Raw genomic sequence first — 14,756 nt, 5'->3', positions numbered from 1 at the left:
CACTTAATCAATAAAATAAAAGGTTTCTACTTTACATTCTTTTAGGATATTTTGTAAGCAATCAACGAAGTTCTTTTTCACCTATCTAGGCGGTCTTAATTGAACCTTTTACATAGTTCTCTACTCTGTACTTAGACAATCTTGGTTAAACCTTTTATGCAGTTTCCTGTCACCTATCTAGACAATCTTAGTTGAACCTTTCATAGAGTTTTCTATTGCCTATTTAACCAATCTTGATTGAATCACTTATATAGTTCTTAGTCACATAGGTAGTCGTAATCCCAAATTTAAAAACTTTCATTTTTACAAGAAAACTTTGTGGCAATAAGAAATTTATTGCTAGATAGATTGATTATTGGTTACTTCTATTATTTTCGAGAAATTAAAGACCACATGAATAAAAAGGGGGAAAGATTGTTTATTTTTTCACTTCTACTATTTTTATGTATAATAATCATTACAATTTATACATAAAAAATTTACAATTCCCTATAATCTTATTATGAATAAATTATATTCGCCTAAAACCTCAACCGAAATGACCGAGACTGCTTTTTCATAAATTTTTTAGTATAATGGAATATAGTTTTACGTGAATAATTATTAAAAGCTAATAATCTATTAGAGTTTAATACCAAATTTTAAGGTTGTCATATTAAAAGAGTTACTATCCTTGATAAATTGTTTCTAGAAAACAAGGCAAAATTTCTTCTTGGTACAAACGTGAGTGCGTTTGTGTGATCTTGAAACGCAGTTACCGAGCAATTTCCATTTTAATGAGAAATTGCGCAGAAGGTATTATTTGTAGCTAAGCAATTCATGGTTGAAGGTGCTATAATCTAGAAGGTGATGTTCCATTTTGTTGAGGTTGAACTCTCTTAGTCTTTGGTGTAGCAGATGGCAGGGGGTTCAAATTCAAAGAGGCATCCTGTCAATAGGGGCACTGATTCCATAAACACACAGGGTATAATTGAAGGGAATAATCTGCAACCACATACGCAAGTGCAAGAACGTGTTACTGTTTTCGACCAACATTTCTATGATGGAATCCCATGCTTTGCCGATGTTTGCTTTCTCCATAAGTCAAGCTCAATCTCAAAGGTTGATTGCTTGGTTTTTAATTTTGATTTCAAATCATTCATTGATGTCTGTTATGCTAAATATAACTGGGTTTAAGGTATATTTGTAAGTAACAATTATTATTTTTGAAACTGTCTCTTATCTTGGACATGACATGTTTGGATAAACTTTGAAGACAGTGAATTAAAATGTTTCCACAAGTTGTGCACTTCAGCTTTTAGAGTGTGTTTGTTTTATTTTGATTTTCTTTTTCTCTCCTGTGACTGTTTATTTGGAAGTTTATCCAAACTAGTGCTGATTTTCAGGTCTCAGAGATGAGTTTACTCTTGAGCAGAGCTGGCACTATTGGATGTGGAAAGGTTTTGGATACCATTGGGAGCAGCATCACAAATTTAAATGCTGGTAGTGGGTTTGCTTCTGGAGCTGCAATTAAGGGGAATGGAATTTCTATTTTGGCATTCGAGGTTGCAAACACAATTGTCAAAGGTTTTAATCTTCTGGGATCTCTATCCGCAGAAAGTGTTAGGAATTTAAAAGAAAAGGTGCTTCTTTCAGATGGTGTGCAAAATTTAATATCAGAAGATATGAATGAACTTCTTAGGATTGTTGCAGCAGACAAGAGGTAAAATATTGGTTAAATTAAATTACTAAGAATGACTTCTGTACCATCTATAAACCAAGAGTTTTGGGTTTGCATCAATTTCTCTATAACTACTTGGGGAAGAAAATAAGAGGAAAAAAATGGAATAAACTTCTCAAAAAGATAAAATTAACTTATGGAAAAGCTAACAAAATAACATGAGAGAGAACTTTTACAAATTAGCAATGCATAACATCATTTTAGTTTTGGAGAAATTTATTTAATCTTTTCTTCATATTTTCTCTTCCAATGTGCTTCTGAAGATATTTATGCAAATAGACCTTAACTACTTTATTGTTTTGCATTCCCATGGCTCTGTAAAACAGAAATATGAACTGTATGTCATTTTGGATTATGTTGTCAGGAAGGAGTTGAAAGTTTTTTCTAATGAGGTGATTCGTTTTGGAAATCGTTCGAAGGATCCTCAGTGGCACAATTTAGATCGTTACTTAGAAAAGTAATACAAATTGTTCTCCTTCAATTTGTCTAGCCTTTCATTCATCATCAAAGAAATATTTAGCCTCCTTTATTCTTTGATGTATTTTCTTTGTAAATTTTAGAACTAGCGGACAATTAAAGACCGAAAGACTATCAAGAGACGAGGCAGAATCAATAATGCAACGATTGATGACTTTGGTTGATTTTACATTTGTGAGTGTATTCTTTGTATCACTAACTGGTAATAGTAACTTTTGAAGCTGATAGTGTAAGAAAACTTGAAAAGGAAAGAGGTCCATGGTATCACAATGACACATGTATTCTACAAGTGAAACCAATATGATGGTTATGATACCTTCTTGATTAATCTAATCTTTACCCATTTAATTTGATTGTACAAATTACGTGTTATAGAAGGAATACACTGTTACAAGTAATCGTGGAAATGTGTTATATACTGCTTGTATAAATTGGTAGTTTAATAAATTACCTGAGGTGTCATATTTACTGCACCTTTTGTTATCTCTGCTCATTTTCTACCATTTTGCAGTTACTTGATCTTCTAGATTTTCTATTACTTTCCTTTGCCGAAACCAAGTTCTCTATGCATATTCTTTCTTTAGGTGGGTTTAGTTCTAAAATTGGAAAAAATTGTCTGGCTGCAGAAATTGTACCATGAGTTAGATGCTTGGGATAAACTTCAACAACATTTTCAGCGTAAGTGTGAGTTGGAGAATCAAAGATGGAGTTTTTCAATGTTACCAATGGGCCATAGAATAATATTCATCTTGTCTTTGTGTGTAACAATTTTTAATCTTAAATCAGAAGCTCTTAAAGACTTAATTTAAAGTGAAGAACAATTGGAATTAATGTTATTGTTGTTGTTGAAAATAGAGCCATCATTTTAGTCGGTGGTGAATGTGTAGAACCTTTCAGTATATTGAGCAGTATTTATGTAGTACCTTAGATATACTTTTGACCTTCAGTATGTCTCTATCATATAGGTGATGATGATCTTGCAGTCTTGAGCGCGGAAACTAAAAGCCGAAAAAAGAAGCAAATTAATCACTTAAAGAAAAAATCACTCTGGTCTAGAAATTTGGAGGAGGTAACATCAGATTTCTTCTCTGCAAAATTATGTTTAATTTGTCGCTCAATGTTGTCCTCCTTGTTTGTTTTATCCTCAATTAGATTTTCATCGTTTCCGATTCACGTATAATCAAATATACTGTATAGAAATTATTTTTATTTATAAATGTGGGTTCATCTTGTGGATATTATAAATAGAGAACCTGTAAAAGTTGAATATGATTCAAATCTGATGTATTACAGGTTGTGGAGAAGCTTGTAGATATTGTCCTTTTTTTGCATTTGGAGATAATCACTGTGTTTGGCAATACAGGTATGCCCTTAGATTATGTTTGCTTCCCTTGATCTGTAATGCTGTTCTGTGCCAGTTAATATTAATTATTAAATAGCAGTTCTTTCTTATCCATGTCAGGACTTATTTAACACAAGATTTGCTACAAATCTCATTTATGTTAGCCTTATTTTGTAGTGATTCTGATAGGAGACTAAGAGTCTATGAGAGGAGAAGGAAGAGTTAGTAGAGTTAGTTACTCTAACTGTCTTAACAGTTAGAAAGGGCGCGGGTTAGACTTGTATATATAGGAAGTAGTTATCTGCTGAAAGACACTTTGGACTACTTGTATTCTTTGTACAGGATTCGTTATTCCTGTGGGGGGAGGTTAGGCTCCCATAGCTGCCCTGTATCTGACTCTCTTGCTGTTAATAATACGTGTGGAGGTTATTCAGTGTTCAGTCGTGTGTTAGTGAGATTTTCTTTAGGTTTCTTGATTGGAAACCTAACAATTTGGTCTAACCTGCCGGATCCAAATTTGGGGAGATGACGTGAGAAATGGAGAGTGCGACGGAGGCGAGATTTGAAGCGATTGAGATAACGATGGAAGGGATGAAGGCGGAATCGGCGGCGGTACGGCGGGACTTACAACAAATCATGAAGATTTTGGGTAAGCAAGCCGATCAGGCAGAAGGGAGTTCCGATGATACGTCCTTAAATGACAATCGACAAAGAGTGGGGAGAGAGATGGGAGGCGGAGGAACCGGCGTTGGGAGTGACGAACAGAAACCGTGGAGGAAAAGGGTGGAGTTACCCACTTTTGACGGTGCGGAACCCCTGAGTTGGCTCAATAGAGCCGAGAGATTTTTCAATATACAGAAGGTGTCGAGCGACGATGAGAAAGTTGAAATTGCGTACGTCAGTATGGAGGGGAGTGCGGCATATTGGTTCACCTTTTGGAAGGAAAAAGCGAGAAATCGATCATGGGAGGGACTGAAGGCAGCCATGATCAACCGTTTTGGAGGAGGTTTTAGGGGAACGGTGTTCGAGAGGTTGGCGACCTTACACCAGACGGGTACGGTGGAGGAGTTCGTTCGTGATTTTGAGGTGTTGATGGGTCAGACGAGGGGCATACCTAATGAGCAGGTACTGGGTTACTTCCTTGCGGGATTGCGTGACAATGTGAAGGGCCAGGTGCGAATTCAAAACCCATCAGAGTTGATGGAGGCGATGCGGATTGCTCGGGATGTCGAGGGGGCTATCATGCAAGCACAAGGAGGATACGGGAATGGGTTCAAATTTAACCTACTGGGAACACGATCAACGGGGAGTGTGCTGCGATCGGAACCTAGTCGAAACACTACGCCGCAAACGGGGAGAGCGGAGAGTACAGGTGATAGGTTGTCGTTGAAGCTATCAAATTAATACTACTTTTCAAGGCAACTTCAGTATTGCCAAGTAGTATTTAAGAAAGTAGATAGGGTTAACGTAACCCTGAGTCGTCTCCCAACGAACACGAAATTGCTTTCGAATATCTGACTCTTATGAATGTTATGCAATGCTTATGAATAAAAGTAATGGTTTAAGAATGTTTAAAGAATAAATAAGAAACTTAAAAAAAATTATAATGAAATAGGCTAATTTCACTGCTTTTCCAAGATAGACTCATCATCGGTTATTCACAGATAATTGTTCAATTGATTATTATTCAAGTTTCAATTTAATTAAAGTATATTCTTAATTAATTTGAGGGCGATCATGCATTTAACCAAAGTAAATTCTCAATCAAATGCAAAACCTTTCTAGATTATTCACAATAAATTCAACCAAAGTACATTCTCAATCAAATTTTATTGTGTTTAATCATGTCTATTCTTAAATCTCCTAACCAAATTAAAAGCTAATCAATCAAAGTAAATTCTCAATTGATTATAGTTGAAATTATTACTAATCAACGAAAGTACATTCTCAATTGATAGTAAAAACCATTTAATCATATGAAAGTTCCTAAATTAAATTAAAGTAAATTCTCAATTAAACCTAGAAACCCTAGAACTCATATAATCAATATGCATGTAGATTCAAACATATTATGATGCAAAAATCTTTACTTTTAACAAGATAGAGAGATGAAAGACATAAAGAAAGAACAACTTAAATCAATAATCAAAATAAACAATCGTATTACATCAATCTAACCTCAGAATCCATAATGGAATTACAGCAGAATAGCCCTACATGCTTAGCTCTCCATGAATGGAGTTGAATACAAGATGAAAGAAAAATGAGAGGAGTATCAGAGAATGAATGAATTAAGTGAAGTCCCTCTTTCTGCCTCCTTTGGGTCTCTTTATATAGGCTTGATTGGGCTTGGACTTTGAATAGTTTGTTGATAAGATATTTTCTGTTGATATATTATATCTTTCAAATATTCATTAGATTAAATCAGTTTTAAAGAATATTTGATAGATATTAACTTAATTATCTTATATCCTATATCTTCCAAATAACTAAAAGATTTAGATAATGATAAAATTATTTAGAAGATATTTTCTGTTGATATTCCCAAATTAAATTCAACAACTGAATTTTATCTTTTAGATTTTCTGACTTTCAAAAATTGCACAAATATCCTGAAATTTCCTCTCTCTGCACTTTAGCCCCTTTTGAATTTTCCAAATAAAATCTGATTTTGGGCCTTGAATTGCCATTTGGACCAATAAAACTTATATTCTCAGCTGCACAAATAAACATTAGAACATCCAAGAATAATCTATGCACTAAAACTCACTTTTTACGTCTCTTTATTTCTCAAAACCCAACAATTCCAATTATCACAAATTCACTTAAAATCAACCATTTAAGCACAATTATCCCATCAAAAATTTGAATTTTAAAGCATAAATGTGGGCATAAATTTGCACTCATCAACAGGATCGGTGAGAAGGGATGGTGCGACGACGCATGCAAATGCGAGAGTAGGTCAACCATTCGGGAACGAAAACAGAGGACGGATGGTGAGAAATCTACCATATCCAGAATTTCTGAAAAGAAAGGAGGAAGGCCGGTGCTTCCGTTGCGGGGGACCGTTTGCACCCGGCCATAGGTGTATTGAGAAGAGCCTACGCGTGTTGCTGTTAGCGGAGGATGAGGAGGAAGATGCATTCGAAGAAGTGGGTAGCCTAGAGGAGAAACCCATGGAGTTATCCGCCTGCTCCGCTGAAGGGTTAACAACACCCAAGACCCTGAAGCTGAGAGGAAGAATTGGAGAAAGGGAAGTAGTGGTGCTCATAGATAGTGGCGCAAGCCACAATTACATTAGCCGGAAGTTGGCAGAGGAGTTAGAACTGCCTACGATTGATACGCAGCCATATTCGGTTAGTTTAGGGGACGGGCACAAGAGGGTGACGCGTGGCCGCTGTGAGAAAATCAGAGTGGAGTTGGGAGAAGCCACAGTAGAGGAGGAGTTCTTTGTTTTCGAACTAGGGGAAGTGGACGTCATTTTGGGCGTTGCATGGCTGGGAAGATTGGGTGAAGTAAGAGTTAACTGGGGGGAGATGACCATGATCTACAACGTGGAAGGCAGGAAGATTAAGATAAGGGGTGACCCCACGTTGGCGCGACAGCTGGTGGAGCCCAGAACTTTATCCAAGATAGTGGATGCTGAGTCATGGGCATTAGTGTGGAGTCTGAATGTGGTGGAGCAGGAAAGGGGTGACAGGTGGCAAGGTGATTTGACGGGAGAGCAGAAAGCAGAGATGGAGGTGCTGTTGCAGGCGCACTATGGCGTTTTCCAAGAAACAAAAGGGTTACCCCCATCACGTGACAAGGAGCATCGAATTACACTTAAGGAGGGAGTGGATCCTATAAATGTCCGTCCCTATAGGTATCCTCACTTTATGAAAAGCGAAATCGAGAAGCAAGTTGCAGACATGACGAAGGCGGGGCTCATCCGACCCAGTTCGAACCCATTTTCCAGTCCCGTAATATTGGTGAAAAAGAAGGACGGTAGTTGGCGTTTCTGTGTAGACTACCGAGTCGTAAACAGGGCCACCGTCCCTGATAAATTTCCCATTCCAGTCATAGAAGAGCTTTTGGACGAATTGAAGGGGGCAAAGTACTTCTCCAAAATTGATCTAAAAGTCGGTTACCATCAGATCAGAATGAATGAAGACGATGTACCCAAGACTGCTTTTCGCACTCACCAGGGTCATTTTGAATTCTTGGTGATGCCCTTCAGACTCATGAATGCGCCAGCCACGTTTCAAGGAGCGATGAATAAGCTGTTCCAGAATTATCTAAGGAAATTCGTGCTAGTTTTTTTTTATGATATACTGGTGTACAGCCCCACATGGAGAGACCACTTAGAGCAGTTGGAGTTGGTGCTAAGAATACTTGAACAACAACGTTGGGTAGCAAACCGTAAGAAGTGTGAATTCGAGAAGCAACGAATTCGCTATCTTGGCCACCAAATTTCTGCTATGGGGGTCAAAATGGATGGGGATAAGGCGAGAGCAGTGTTAGAGTGGGGCGAACCGAGGAGTTTGAAGGAGTTGCGTGGGTTCCTGGGCCTCACAGGATATTGCAGGCGTTTTGTGTCGGGATATGGAAGGATAGCAAAACCACTGACCGATTTATTGAAGAAGGGTCAGTTTGCGTGGTCAAAACCAACAAGCACCGCCATGGCCAAGTTAAAAGCAGCTTTGACCACAGCTCCCGTTTTGGCATTACCCGATTTCCAGCAAGCTTTCCACATAGAATGTGACGCCTCAGTGGGGGCGTAGGGGCGGTGTTAACTCAGGAGGGCAGACCCATTGCTTTCTACAGCAAAGCATTATCTGAAGGGTCACTGAACAAATCAATTTATGAAAAAGAATTGATGGCTTTAGTCATGGCCATTCAGCATTGGCGTCCCTACTTAGTCGGGAGAAGGTTTATTGTTCATACGGATCAACGAAGTCTGAAATACTTCCTAGAGCAGCGGATAGTCACCCAAAACCAACAGAATTGGTTGGCTAAATTGATGGGGTATGATTTTGAAATCGTCTACAAGAAGGGGAGCACAAACAGAGCGGCGGATGCTCTATCTCAGAGAGAAGAGGGTAATACGGAGGAAGGGGAGTTGCACTTGCTATCCAGGCCATTCTGCCCAGATTTTAATGACGTTTTGAAGGAAGTGGAGTTGGATGAATTATTGAAAAGGCTGATTGATGATATTAAGAAGAACCCTGATAGTCATCTGGCTTATACACTAGAGAATGATAGGCTGCACTACAAGGGTCGAATGGTGATATCTGCGAGTTCAACATGGATCCCTAAGCTGCTAGCTGAATTCCACGTAACTAAAACAGGAGGTCACTCTGGAATTTACCGCACTTATAGAAGAATCGCCCAGTCATTATATTGGGTGGGTATGAAGAAGATGGTTACCGATTACGTTGCTAGGTGTGAGGTGTGTCAGTAGCATAAATACTTGGCTGCTTCCCCTCAAGGGCTGCTACAACCCTTACCTATTCCACAGGTGGTACGGGAAGAGGTGAGCATGGATTTCATAGTTAAACTTCCAAAATCACACGGCCATGACGCGATTCTTGTGGTCGTAGACAGATTGAGCAAATATGGCCATTTCATTGCATTAAAACACCCTTACTCGGCCAAGACAGTAGTAGAAATATTTGCAAGGAAGGTAGTAAGATTGCATGGGATCCCCCTGTCGATTGTGAGTGATCGAGACCCCATATTCTTAAGCATCTTTTGGAAGGAATTGTTTAAGTTGCAAGGAACGCAACTCAAAATGAGCACTGCATACCATCCCGAAACGGATGGGCAGACGGAGGTGGTGAATAGGATTGTTGAGGGATACCTGCGTTGTTTCTATTCGGAACAACCAAAGGGGTGGTATGAAATGTTGTCTTGGGCAGAATACTGGTACAATACCAGTTACCAGATATCAGCACGTTGCACACCGTTTGAAACGGTGTATGGTAGGGCCCCCTATCACTCAGCAGATTTATTCCCGGAGAAACGGCTGTGGAAGCGAAGGCACAAGACTTGATGAGGCACTTAAACAATTAAAATTCCATTTAAGTAGGGCCCAAGACAGAATGGCGCACCAGGCCAACAAGAAAAGAAAGGAGATCAGCTTTAAGGAATGTGATATGGTCTACTTGAAAATTAGACCTCATCGCCAGGCCTCCATGTCGAATAGAATACACCCCAAGATTTCGGCCAGATATTTTGGACCGTATCAAGTGTTGTAGAGGGTGGGAAAAGTGGCCTATAAACTCAAACTACCAGACTCAGCTCGTATACATCCAGTATTTCACGTGTCTCAACTAAAACAAGCGGTGGGTGACAAATTGGCGGAGAAGGAATTACTTGTAGAACTGCAGGCAGAAGGGCCAACCTTTTGGCCAATCAGGATTATAGAAGAAAGGCAGCTACAACAAGGAGAAGATGTAGTACACCAAGTCCTGGTCGAATGGCAAGAAGGTGCGAGAGAAGGCGCTACATGGGAAGATAGATTGGTCATCCAAGACCAATATCCGGAGCTCAATCTTGGGGCCAAGATTGTTGAAGAGGGAGGGGCTAATGATAGGAGACTAAGAGTCTATGAGAGGAGAAGGAAGAGTTAGTAGAGTTAGTTACTCTAACTGTCTTAACAGTTAGAAAGGGCGCGGGTTAGACTTGTATATATAGGAAATAGTTATCTGCTGAAAGACACTTTAGACTACTTGTATTCTTTGTACAGGATTCGTTATTCCTGTGGGGGGAGGTTAGGCTCCCATAGCTGCCCTGTATCTGACTCTCTTGCTGTTAATAATACGTGTGGAGGTTATTCAGTGTTCAGTCGTGTGTTAGTGAGATTTTCTTTAGGTTTCTTGATTGGAAACCTAACATATTCTTATTTTAAATTACAAAGGGAGAATAGGGTGGGTGTTTTGTTTATATTCCAGTCAAATTCCTGGTGAAATCCATCTTTAAATGAAATCTATGTTCCACATACCTGTAATATTTATCCATGGGCACCTGCAGATTACCACGAACAATCAATTGGACACATGAACAATTGCCAAAGATTGGGCCCTGCCGGCCTTGCTTTGCATTATGCAAATATAGTGCTTCAAATTGATACTCTTGTGAGTTAATCTTTATATTTAATACATTCTATCTCTGTTATTTTATTATCTTGAACCAGGTGAGCTTGAATTTCTATTGTGCCACTTCTCTGTAACGTCCTTCCTAATTACTTTTAATATTGGTGTAATTAAATATTTGGATTTGACTGTAAACTTATTTATTTTAATCATTAATATTAAGAGGAAAACTCAGCCAAGAATCAGCAGCAAAGCGAAGCATTTGACTTCTACAAGTTTTTGCTGTCATTCCTATCAAACGGTGATAATTTGGTAGAAAATTTCAGTGTGCTTTCAAGTTTCTGATACAAACTGCTATCAGTTTGTTACACCACCTGTGACCTGGACTTGAAAGTAGATGGTCGATCCCCTTTTATAAAGTGAAAACGGATGTACTTGAAACTAGATGATCCCCTTTCAAGTCTTTTGTCAATCACGTTTGTAATGTAATGTAAATAAGAAAATCTAGTAATTTGAAATATTTGAATGCACACTGCCTATAAGAAAAGAAAATCTAGTATTTTCGTGGTTAATTTATTTTCAACTTGCCTCAGTGCCCTTCTACAGGTACTTTAAAAATGAAAAAGTAGTTGTCGTGCCTTTTTTTTCCATGCTGCATTAGATCCAACACCTATATCATAGCATAGCTGGTGCCAGGAAAATTCTCCGTTTTATTTATTTTTTGTTTTCAACCATGCTTGGCGGTAGTTGAAACTTCCCAATTTGTCAAGGCATCAAACAATATATACCTTCAATTTTCTTTTTAACGGATTGAGTTGCTCAGCATCATGTTCTCATACATGACACATTCTAGTCACAGAACACCTGAGCCTGATCCAGATCATAACGAACCACGGTTCCTATAAAAATAATTTAGGATATTGAAATATATATTCATGAGATTTTGTATGTTTTAATCAGATTTCACATTCAAACCTAGTTATATGATATTGGGATATGATTTGTTCACTAATGATTCCCTCTGCATTTTCTTAGATTGAATTAGGTGTAGTTATATATACTAGTCAAAGTTGTTCAATTTTGTGTCATTCTAAGCAAATACATTTGAGTAACATTCTACTGTGTCCTGTATTGACACTCAGGTAGCCAAATCAACCATGCCTGCTGCAAATACAAAGGATTCACTATATCAAAGCTTGCCTCGTAATATAAAATTAGTTCTACGTTCTAATTTACCATCCTTTCATGTTGCAGAAGAGGTATGATTAACTGCTGATAGTTTCTACTATTACCACTTTGTTAAAAAACCACAAAAAATAGATAAAAGAAAAGTTTAGAACAGACAAAAAGGTTTTAGGTTTAAACAATAACGCCAATCAACCTCGTCATTAACATCAAGTAGTCACTCATCATACTCACTCCTTTCTTCCAAGTGAATAAGTTATTCACCTCTTTGGATGTATCTTCAAGGTCTTCTTGGAATCTTCTTATCATGCTACGAGTGATAGGCCCTTGATTATAGTATGGGCTTGGGTCCAAGTTATAAGCAAGTCTTTGACCAAATTAGGCGATATAGCATGCTATTAAATTCCTCCAAATGTACCTTTAGTGTTAGAGTGGACAAGTTTTTGAGCTTCATGCTAATAGCAATGGGACGAGTAATGTGAAGCTGCCTTCATTATTGGACTGATTAAACCAACGTTAATCAAAAGCCCATCCCTAAACTTATATAAATAGAAGTTTGAGGTAAGAAAGTAGGTTACGTACATCTATGATTACATTGATTATTAACTGTCAAACATTAAGCTAACTTTAGCATTAAGCTAACTTTACCATTAAGCTAACTTTAGCATTGGACGAATGGTTTGATACAATACTTAAACTTCTAAATCAGATTTAGATTTTGGACGATACAGCATAACTCGGATCTCCCCGAAACACCAATTATTCTTTCACGAAAGGACATGCCTTCATACTTGCCTAGATTGGTTACTCACGACATAACATGATAATATTTAAAACACTGCAGAAAACGCTTAATTTTTGAAGAATAACTTTTCTTCTAGTTTCATCTTTCCATTTTCGACCAAAAAAATGTACTTAATTTTTTCCCTTGTTCTATTTTACTCTTTCCTCATGGTTGTTGTTTGAGTCTTGCAGCTAAGTGTAGCTGATGTAAGAAGGGAGATAAAGAAAACCTTACGTTGGTTGGTCCGCATGGCCACTAACACATCCAAGTAAGATATCTGGCTTGTTGTAAACTAGGTCCTAACTACCACCCATATGACAAGCCTTCTTTAATCATCGGTATATTTATTTACCTCATACAAGTTAATTCTAATCCTGTATGGCCGTTTCTTTTGGTTGTTTTAAAATTGGTTCAGAGCACATCATAGATTTGGTTGGCTTGGCCAGTGGGCAAACACAAGGTAAGCAGCAAGTATCCACTGCTATATTTGAGTTACAAATCCTTTACATTTTTCCTTCTTTTTTTTTATATTAATTCTCTTTTTTACTTAAATACTTCTTCCCTCCTTTTTAAAGGTACGAGGTAAACAAAAAGAGTGGTTTAATGTGGATTGAGACATTCCACCATGCAGATAAAGACAAAGTGGAACATTATATTCTTGAAATTCTCTTATGGTTTCATCGCTTGGCCAAATAACCGTTTCTTATGTAGCTATTGGTGGCTGAATAACCGTCCAAATAAATCTTTGATATTAGGAATTGTAACTTATATTTACACATTTTTATGGTCAATTTTTCTGATGAAACAGGACGTGAACACCATATCTTCCTCTTACTTTTCTTTAAGGAAGTGTGCTTTTCTTTAAGGAAGTGTGTGTCATGAGTGTATATTTATGCTCACATTTATGCTTTAAAATTAAAATTTTGATGAAAATCATGTGTTTGAATGATTGATTTAAAGAGGATTTGTGATGATTTGATATATTGCGTTTGGAAATAAAAGGGATTTAAAAAATAATTTTAATTGGATAAATTATTCTTGGAAATTCTTATGTTTATTTGTGCAGCTGAAATTATAAGTTCTATTTGGTTCAAATGGCAATTCAAGGCCCAAAATCAGGTTTCATTTGGAAAATAATGTACAGATGGGCCAAACAGACAGATTTTATCCTTGCACCTCCTAAAATCCCTACATACACTCTTATTTCTAAAACAAGCCAACAACCAAGCCCAAACACTAAGCCTTTTCTACTACACCTCCATAAGTTTCCTATACACATTCCTCCTAAACTAGACTCCACCAGATCATGCCATGTGGCAATCTAAAACCCTAAGTGCTATCCAACCACATGCTGCCACATCACCTCCCTCTGTCATAACATCATCTTATTTAACCCTTCTCCAGAAACCCTAATCCCCTTTTACGCCGCCGCACCACTCTGCCACCACCTTGTCGCAACTGCGTCACTACCGTCATCCACCGATGCACCATCCACAACCGCCGCCGGTCATCATTGCGCCACCACGCCACAGATCCAAACAACCACGCCGCGACGCAGAATGCACCGCCACCGTCAAACCCGCGAGCTCCTCCCTCATTCGCGAAACACCACCATCCTTTCTCGCCGGACCACAACCGCTTCTCGCGCTTCCACCGTGACTACCACTTCTTTCGCTCTGAAACCTCCATCTCCATGCCGTCGTGAAACCGTCGCGACACCACTGTCAACCTTCAAGCCGCCGCAACTATCCTTACCGCCGGCCAACTTCTTCTTTCTCGCAAGTTCCCGCTGCCACACCGCGACCATCTTGCACGGCCACCATCATCCTCATCGACGATCACCATTGCCGCAACCAAATCATGACTCGCACCTCCTCGCATGGCCATCATCTCCTTCACCAACGCTACACCTTCAATTTCGAAACCTGCAAGAACCCTAACCCATATCGAGAAAACTACAACAAAAACCAGAAGAAAATTATGCCACCATGGGAATCGTAAGATCAAGCCATAACATCTTCTCCTCCGTAAGCATTCAAACCTGCAGAGAAGGAGCGAAACCTAACGCGAAGAGAGAATAGGCATGGCGGCAAAGAGAAAGCTCCTTTCCCCCAATCTACAGAACCCTAATTTTGGGTGGGAAAGGGGCTGACACGTGTCAGTTCCTCATTG

At 38.6% G+C, this 14,756-nt stretch overlaps 1 protein-coding gene across 5 annotated transcripts; it reads left to right on the top strand.

Moving 5' to 3' along the window:
* The first annotated feature begins 643 nt into the window (after window positions 1-643).
* On the top strand, window positions 644-13,449 carry LOC124834211 (protein PSK SIMULATOR 1-like). 5 transcript variants are annotated; one of them, XM_088106384.1, is made up of 13 exons: window positions 644-795; window positions 898-1,101; window positions 1,386-1,702; window positions 2,085-2,177; window positions 2,281-2,371; window positions 2,824-2,881; window positions 3,163-3,266; window positions 3,491-3,560; window positions 10,554-10,657; window positions 11,758-11,874; window positions 12,776-12,852; window positions 13,000-13,044; window positions 13,160-13,449. In XM_088106384.1, exons 2-13 carry the CDS (start codon window positions 898-900, stop codon window positions 13,278-13,280), a joined length of 1,401 nt encoding a protein of 466 aa, XP_087962510.1. In that variant the 5' UTR covers window positions 644-795; the 3' UTR covers window positions 13,281-13,449. The 5 variants fall into 5 exon arrangements, with proteins under 5 accessions (XP_087962510.1, XP_087962511.1, XP_087962512.1 ...); XM_088106385.1 differs by having other exon boundaries at window positions 658-795; window positions 895-1,101; XM_088106386.1 differs by having other exon boundaries at window positions 678-795; window positions 883-1,101.
* Window positions 13,450-14,756: the final 1,307 nt, after the last annotated feature.

The sequence above is a fragment of the Vigna umbellata genome, chromosome 2 (genome assembly GCF_029865625.1).
Source record: "Vigna umbellata cultivar VRB3 chromosome 2, Vumbellata_1.0, whole genome shotgun sequence".
Classification (NCBI taxonomy): domain Eukaryota; kingdom Viridiplantae; phylum Streptophyta; class Magnoliopsida; order Fabales; family Fabaceae; genus Vigna; species Vigna umbellata.
Note: the sequence above shows the minus strand (reverse complement) of the source record. Positions and strands in the feature narration are given on the sequence as shown.

Coding starts and splice junctions, on each gene's coding strand:
- LOC124834211 (XM_088106384.1), top strand. CDS start 898: ATGGCAGGGGGTTCAAATTCAAAGAGGCATCCTGTCAATAGGGGCACT. Junction 1,703..2,084: donor ATTGTTGCAGCAGACAAGAG/GTAAAATATTGG, acceptor TTATGTTGTCAG/GAAGGAGTTGAAAGTTTTTT. Junction 3,267..3,490: donor GGTCTAGAAATTTGGAGGAG/GTAACATCAGAT, acceptor GATGTATTACAG/GTTGTGGAGAAGCTTGTAGA.